This window comes from Myotis brandtii, unplaced genomic scaffold (assembly GCF_000412655.1).
Source record: "Myotis brandtii unplaced genomic scaffold, ASM41265v1 scaffold139, whole genome shotgun sequence".
Lineage (NCBI taxonomy): Eukaryota > Metazoa > Chordata > Mammalia > Chiroptera > Vespertilionidae > Myotis > Myotis brandtii.
The window spans coordinates 249,408-257,638 of record NW_005354965.1 but is presented as its reverse complement, the minus strand read 5'-3'; the positions used below and the strand labels follow the sequence as shown (position 1 = coordinate 257,638).

The following is an 8,231-nucleotide window of genomic DNA, read 5'->3' as shown; positions in this document are numbered from 1 at the left end:
CGCTGCTGCCGCTGTGGGGCACGGATGCCACCTTCCCTGACGTCTGACGGGTGGGTCCCGACTCCCGCGGCTCCCCTTCCTGGAATGTCTCGGGAAGAGTCAGACTCCTTCTCACGTCCTGGTCTCATGCTCAGCGTCCGCCTCAGGGGGTCGACATTGGCACAAAAAGCAGAATCCTGGCAGCCAGTCATTTCTGTGGAAAACTGCATGAAATGTTGACATGAAACTTTGAATTCTATCTGCTGTGCTAAATGAAACGCCCTGTCGTCATACATGCACGGAGGCTGTTCAACTCAGGGAACGTTCTGTCCGCTCACAACTTGCATAGTTTGGGGTTTGTTTTCGTGGTGAATCGGGGAAGGCTCCTCCCTCGGAGAGCGGCTGCTGCCCTCGCGGTGGGACCCCCTTTGCCCTAATTTGGAGGCGCCAAAGGGTCACGTCCCAAGGGGCCTGGGTCACGCCATCCGCTCTGGCCGAGATGAAGGGGAGGCCCTCTCGGCCGCCTCCTGCCCCTCCCCCAGCTGCCCACACCTGCACACGCAGCCTCTGCTCTTCAGCAGACGACTTAGCATTGGTTTTGTTCTTTTTTATTAAAAAAACATTTTTATTGATTTCAGAGAGAAAGGGAGAGGGAGGGAGATAGGAACATCCATGATGAGAGAGAATCACTGATCGGCTGCCTCCTGCACGCCCCACACTGGGGATTGAGCCCGAAACCCGGGCCTGTGCCCTCACCAGGAATCGAACCTTGACCTCCTGGTTCATTGGTCGACGCTCAACCACTGAGCCACGCCGGCCGGCCATCGTTGGTTTTGTTAATTGGTGCTGAGTTTTCAGCAGCCTGGTCAGAAGCACCCTGCCCTTCTCCCCTGTCGGCCACCTGCGGTCCTTTCGAGGCTATGCCTGTCCCTGCTGAATCTCAGAGTTTGGGGGGCCCTGTGTTAGCGTCGCTGTAACAGAACACCACGCCCTGCGGGGGGGGGGGGGGGGTTCTCACACTCCTGGGGCTGGAGGTCCAAGGTCCAGGTCAGCAGGCTGGTTTCTCCCGAGGCCTCCCCCCGGGTCCTGCAGGCGCCGCCTCCCTGCAGGTCTCTGCGTGGCCGGCCTTGCCCATCTGGGTCCAGATCGCCCTCCTCATAGGCAGCTGGTGTGTTGCATGGGGACTCCCCACGTGCCCTCACTTCACCGCAATTCCCTCTTAGAGCCCCTGCCTCCTGGTTCAGACGCACCCCGAGTCCAGGGACCCGGGGGATGGCATTCGGCCGAGACGGGCCCTGAAGTTGGGGTCACGCGAGCTCCCCGCTGACCCTCACAGTAGCCCCAGCAGCCGTGTCGGGGACATACTCGGTGCTTCCTTTTCCACGGGGGCCTGGGCGAGGGCGGTTTAGCCCCTGCTGGTCCTGGGTCTTGGCGGGAATGAAGGGTGAGGAAGCCGGGGCGGCTTTGGGGCGCAGCTCACCAGCCCCGAGAGGAGGAGCCTTCTGCTCAGGTGACCCAGCTCTGAGTGACGCGGCCGTGGGGACCCGGGCTGCGGGCAGAGCCACGGAGCCCTTCGCTGCCCCCTCCCCGTTCCTCCTCGGCCTCCTGCCACCCAGCAGGGCTGCCCCGCGTTGCTTGGCAACCCTTCACCTCCCAGTTAAAACGCAGAGCACCTGGGACGGTGTGGTGGCGATTTCCCCGAAGATTCTTCCACTTTAGACAGAGAATTAATTAAAAAGGAGATTTCACTTAGAATTAGCCCGAGCGTCTCCCACCACAGGGAGCGCACAGGGGATGCTCGGGGAGACGCCGGCACCAGGGCGTGTGCGGGCTCAGGACGCAGCCTCGCGCTGGTCATTTTATTTTTTTATTTTACTGTTTAAAGCGCCTCACGCTAGTCTTGACATTGGAACCAGGAAGTAGTGGAGTGAAAGCCTGTTTTCACCATCTCCCTTCACGGTGGATTGTAAACCAGGTGGAAAAGCTGTAAACACGGGGGGTGGGAGACCAGGGGGTGTCAGTGTGTGCACCCCAGGCTGGTGGCCCCTCATTCGTGAGCCTCAGCTTCCTGCTCTGGGCTCAGCCTGTGGCAAGGACTGTCCCCTCGTTTCTGCTGTGTCTGCTGCTCACCGTGGGGTCGTCCCGAAGGGGACAGGGACGGGGAGTGGAGGGGACGGTGAGTGGAGGGGACGGGGAGCTGGAGGGGACGGGGAGTGGAGGGACTGGGAGCAGACGTTTGGCCACACCCCTGTCCCTGCCCACAGCGCCCCCTCGCTCCCTCCACCACCCCCCGCCCGCACAGCAGGTAGAAGACCTGAGGCTCCACCCTCTCCCTTCTCCCCTGACCCTGCAGCCTGAAGCCAGTGCAGCGCATGTGCTCCCCAGGATGTGGCCCAGGAACCCCGCAACCGTGTGTCCTGGTTGCGCATCTCGGGAGACTCTGGGGCAGGGTCTCCGGTGGGACCGTGCTGCCTGTCCTCGCGCGTGGCCCACGTTGCTCACGGTGCCGTGTTCACCGTCACCAGGGCCCAGGCCCCTAAGGCCCCATGTACCCGAGGATGCGAGTGTGAAATGGCCTAAAGCAGAAGGAGGAGGGGAAGACCTTGAGGCTGCGAGGGCCCCGTGTGGGTCGGGGAAGCTGCGGTTTAGACCTCGGCCTTCCGCGGGGCCCACCCGCGTCTTCACAGGCTCGGCCTCCCCGACCCCCTGGGTCTCACACGCAGTGTCCCCCCGCCGTGGCGGCGATAGCCTCACGGCACCAGGACCCACGCCCTGCCCTGTCCCCTCTGTCCGCAGGGTGCACGCTCCTCTTCTACGAGAGCGACGGCCGGTCGGGCATCGAGCCGGGCAGCGTCCCCAAGCACGCCGTGTGGGTGGAGAACGGCATCGTGCAGGCCGTGCCCGAGCACCCCAAGAAGGACTTCGTCTTCTGCCTCAGCAACTCCCTGGGCGACGCCTTCCTCTTCCAGGTTCGTGGGTGCTTCCTGTCGGGTCTGGGGCGGGTCTTCCCCCTCCCCCCCGTGGGTGTCACCTCTGGGTCCCCATGGAAACGAAGGTGGTGGCAGACAAGGTGAACAGAGCGCCGCTCCCCGAGCCCCGGGGGAGCGAGGGGGGAGCTGAGCCGGGGACGCGGCTGCCTGCGTGGGGGACGGTCTCACTGCGATCACCGCGTGGTTCGCGCTGCGCTTTAGAAAAGGGATCGGATCCCGCCCTGCAGACAGGATGTGAGCTGTCAGGCTTTCTCTGTCATAACATGTCTTCTGAGATACTCATTCCGTGAAACAGCGACATTCCAGAGTGACATCGCTCCCCTTTTCCACCTTCTCAAGTCTTTGTACCGACGCTCTGGAGCGTGGCTGTGAATCGTATTTAAAGACGCGAACCCGCTAGTGACTGCGGGGCTGGCTTTGCTCTTATGGGGAACCCTTGGCGTGGGCTCCGCTCGGATGCCCTCGCCAGCACTTCCTGTGGGGCTTGTCAGGGACCTGCCTTCATTCATTTCCACCATCAGCACCCGCTCCGGCCGGTACTCTGTGCTTCCTGTGTGCTGTGCTCACTGCTAGTGAGAACACCGGGAAGATGCTGACATAGTTCCTGTACTTAAAGAGTTTGCATGTTACACGGGACCGACACAGGGAGGGGCCTCGGTGCCGTGGGAAAGGCTGGCAGTGACGAGTGGGGGGCGTAGGGGTGGATGTGACGAGTGGGGGGCGTAGGGGTGGATGTGACGAGTGGGGAGCAAAGGGGTGGATGAGAGACACGCCGTGAGAGTATCCCACGCAGGAGAGAGAAGCCGGAACAAAGGCCTAGGAGAGAGCGGTGGGTTATCGCACCACGTGTCTGGGTTTGGTCCCTAACGTGATTTCTATTTGGGAAATGAAAGTAATAAATATAAAATAGTGTTTTTGTTTGTGGACAGAAAAGAAATCTGTTATTCTTTCTTTAAATGTGTGATATAAAACACTCCTAAAGAAGAGCACACGAGACATAAACGCACGGCTCCCCGAAGTATCGCCAAGTGCGTCTGTAACCCCACTCGGGCCAGGAATAGAAGTGTCTAGCCGCGCGTGAGCCGCCCTCTGCCCACTGCGACGCGTGCAGCCGACAGCGGGATAGGGTGGATGCGCTTTCTCAGCCGAGCCAGGACGCTTTGATTATCTGGGAATGTCTTCATTTCTCCTGCATCTCGAAGGCTAGTTCTACTGGATATGAAATCCGTGATTGACAGTGTTGTTTCGCAGCTTTGAGGAGCCCACCCCACCGCCATCTGGCCGCTGTGGCTTCTGCTGAGCCGTCGGCCGTTAATGTTGTGGGGACCCCTTTTCCAGACGAGTTCCTTCTCTCCTGTTGCGTTGGGGAGTCTTGTTTGTCTTTAAACAGTCGGATTATAATCTGCCTGCAACTGTAACTATTGATGCCTTTCAGTTTATTCCATCTGGAGGCATTGAGCTTCTTGGGTGTGTGGGTGTGTGTGTGTGAAATCACATGTGTGACGCTCTCAGCCATTATTTCTTCAGATAGTTTATCTGCCCGTTTATTTTTTTTCCTCCTGGGACTCCCCTTATGTTAATGTTGGTGAAGACTGTTCGTTGTCCTTCATTCTTTGTCTGTTCTGTTCCCTGGACTGGACCTGGTTCCCTGGCTCTTTATTTCTCAGCGGAAATCTGCTTTTCAGCTCCTCTGGTGAATTTTTCGCTTCATTTATCTACGTTTCAACTCCAGAATTTATATTTAAAAATAATTTTGGTTTAAATTTCTCTGTTGAGCCCTAGCCAGTTTGGCTCGGTGGATAGAGCGTCGGCCTGCGGACTGAAGGGTCCCGGGTTCGATTCTGGTCAGGGCACATGCTCAGGTTGCAGGCTCGATCCCCAGTGTTGGGGGGGGCGGTGTGTGCAGGAGGCGGCCGATCCATGATTCTCTCTCATCATTGATGTTTCTATCTCTTTCTCCCTCTCCCTTCCTCTCTGAAATCAATAAAAATATATAAAATAAATTTCTCTGTGATATTCTCTATTTGGTGAGATATTCTCAAACTTCTTCAGACATGATCTCCTTTCGTTCTTTGAAAATATTCGCAATAGTCGGATTAACGTCTTTGTCCAGCAGCCCATCGTCTAGACCAGTGATGGCGAACCTTTTGAGCTTGACGTGTCAGCATTTTGAAAAACCCTAACTTAACTCTGGTGCCGTGTCACATATAGAAATTTTTTGATATTTGCAACCATAGTAAAACAAAGATTTATATTTTTGATATTTGTTTTATATATTTAAATGCCATTTAACAAAGAAAAATCAACCAAAAAAATGAGTTCGCGTGTCACCTCTGACACGCGTGTCATAGGTTTGCCATCACTGGTCTAGACTCTCTCAGGGCCGGTTCTCCTGACGGCCGCTGGCCCTGGGTGTGTGCTTCCCTTTGTTGCTTCTTTCCAGGCCGGACGTCCCTCACACCAGTGACAGCAGCGCTGTCCTGCCAGCAGCTCCGTGACCGAGCCCTCGCTGTAGGCCGCCCTCTGGAGCGTGTTTACAGTGTGAATCGCGTGTGATCTCACAGCCACCGGCGAGTTGGATTGTGTGTCCAGATTCTAACCTGTCGATGTAGATGGGTGACGCCGAGGCTTCCAAAGGCTAAACGTTGGGCCCAGGTCACACAGTCGCCGAGCGGTGGGTCCTGGTTTAAGCCAAGCCCCCCTTTCTCCGAAGCCTCTGACAGCCTCTGTGTCCTGTGTATCCGCGGTAACACAGTCAGCAGCGGCTTTCTCTCGTCCTTAGGAGTCGGCCGCTCGCGGGGAATAGTTCTAAGTCGTATCTCACGTGGCCGCTCTGGGTCCCTGCTGGTGAGGGAGTGATGGATCGCTTTCAGGACGCTCTCCTTCCGATCGAATCCTCACCTGAGAACACATACAGGGCGTCCCCAAAGATGTGCACACACAGTTTGGATCCTCATAAAGGCAGTGTTTTCTAAAGTACATTTCATTTTCAAAGCCGAGCTGTCAGCTGTTCCAGTGTGTATACATCTTTTGGGGATGCTCTCTCGCTGTGTATGTATTTTAAATTGATTTTAGGGAGAGAAACATCAGCTGGTTGCCTCCCACACACGCCCGGACCGGGGATGGACCCACAGCCTGGGTTTGTGCCTGATCTGGAGCCGAACCCGTGACCTCAGGCGCCCAGGACGCCGCTCCGACCAGCGGAGCCACACCGGCCGGGCGGACGCTCGCCTGTTCACCCGCACGCACACCCCTGGTGTGAATTCCTTTGGAGACGACTCTCCTGGCCACAAATTGCTGGTAGAACCTACCCTTTGGGTCACATTGAATAGAATTCTTTCGTGGCAACATAGGCCTTATTCATGCAAACCTCTGTGTCTGCTTGTGGGTGAAGTGTTTATAACGCTGACGGGGGCGGGGGGGGGGAGCAGAGCCCAGAAGGACCCTTTTCAGAGAGAATTACTGCCCTTGGGGGTCCACGAGGGCGTTCCCTACCTTCTGGTTCTAACCTGCATTCCTGGGACGGGCCGCCCAGAAGGAGACCTGTGTGAGTGTGTGTGTGTGTGTGTGTGTGTGTGTGAGTGCATGTGTGTGTGTATGAGTGTGTGTGTGTATGTGTTGTGTGTGTGTAGGGGCCTGTGTATGTAAGTGTGTGTGTGAGTGTGTGTGTGTGAGAGTGTGGGTGTTTGTGAGTGTGTGTGTGAGTGTGTGCGTGTAGGGGCCTGTGTGTGTGAGTGTGATTGTGTGTGTGTAGGGGCCTGTGTATGTAAGTGTGTGTGTGAGTGTGTGTGTGTGTGTGAGAGTGAGAGTGTGTGTGTGTGTGTGTGTGTGTAGGGGCTTGTGTGTGTGGGTGTAGGGGCCTGTGAGTGTATGAGTGTGTGAGAGTGAGTGTGTGTGTGTGTGTGTATAGGGGCCTGTGTGTAGGGCTGAGGGAGAGCGCAGGAGACCAGCCCTGGTTGTGGGATGGTTTATAGGTTGTTCCAGCCCCAGGGCTCCGTCCAGCGCCTGTGCTGTGATTGGACGCTGTCGCTCAGGTTCGCTGTGGTCGGGACTCGTGTTACCGGCTGCGGCTGTGGGAGAAACGGGGTTGTGTGTGCTGGGGCGTGCGGGGTGGGACGGCCGAGTGTGGCCGCTGAGAGAGCACGAGGTTGTGCCCGCGCCAGGGGGGCCACGAGCTGCGTTTTAGGTGCCCTTCCTCTGCCGGAGGCCGGGTGGGGTGCCGCCGCCCACAGGGCACCGTCCTCTCAGCCCTCCCTCGCCCCTCCCTCTGCCCGTTACCGGGACCTTCTTTTTTGGCAACGTATCCTAATATTGTGTGTGTGTGTTTTTAAATATTTTTATTGATGTCAGAGAGGAAGGGAGAGGGAGAGAGAGAGAAACATCAGTGATGAGAGAATCATGGATCGACTGCCTCCTGCACGCTCCCCACTGGGGATGGAGCCCACAACCAGGCCTGTGCCCTGACCGGAATCACATTCTGGTTATGGGATAATTTACAGGTTGCTGCAGCCTCCTGGCTCATAGGTCAACGCTCAACCACGGAGCCACGCCAGCTGCGCCTAATCTTGGTTCTTAATTCCTGTATTAAATGCCTGGGAACAGTGAGCAGCCGGGGGAGAATGAGCCGGATTAGGTAGAAGTCCTGCAGCTGTGTGTCTAACGCGGCGTCCAAAACAGCATCTTGGAGGGGGTTGCCTTCCCGCAGGACCGGCTCTTCATTTAGAGCAGCGGTTCTCAACCTGTGGGTCGAGACCCCTTTGGGGGTCGAACGACCCTTTCACAGGGGTCGTCGAAGACCATCGGAAAACACATAGATAATTACATATTGTTTTTGTGATTAATCACTATGCTTTAATTATGTTCAACTTGTAACAATGAAAATACATCCTGCATATCAGATATTTACATGACGATTCATAACAGTAGCAACATTACAGTCATGAAGTAGCAACGAAAATAATTTTATGGTTGGGGGTCACCACAACATGAGGAACTGCATTAAAGGGTCGTGGCATGAGGAAGGTTGAGAACCACTGCTTTAGAAGGTCACTGGTATGAGGGCACATCGGGCGTGCTGTGAAGAGAGGAGGAAAGAGAGACGGGGAAGCAGACACCATCCCGTTGACTTGGGGATTGAATGTGATGATACCAGTCCAGTGCCTGGTCCGTGGTCGATGCGCAGTCACGGCGACTGACAGTGGTCAGTGCGATCAGATGGGAACGCCCCCGGGCTCAGCCTGCACAGCCTCCCCAGCGGGTGCC

At 56.6% G+C, this 8,231-nt stretch overlaps 1 protein-coding gene across 1 annotated transcript in view; it reads left to right on the top strand.

Moving 5' to 3' along the window:
* The first annotated feature begins 2,537 nt into the window (after positions 1-2,537).
* Positions 2,538-8,231, top strand: part of TIAM1 (T-cell lymphoma invasion and metastasis 1) — a 92,589-nt gene continuing 86,895 nt past the window's right edge. Inside the window, exons 1-3 of the mRNA XM_014535194.1 lie at positions 2,538-2,543; positions 2,703-2,948; positions 3,952-4,047. Of these exons, the coding sequence (XP_014390680.1) occupies positions 2,538-2,543; positions 2,703-2,948; positions 3,952-4,047 (348 nt within the window). The remainder of the gene's footprint in view (positions 2,544-2,702; positions 2,949-3,951; positions 4,048-8,231) is intronic.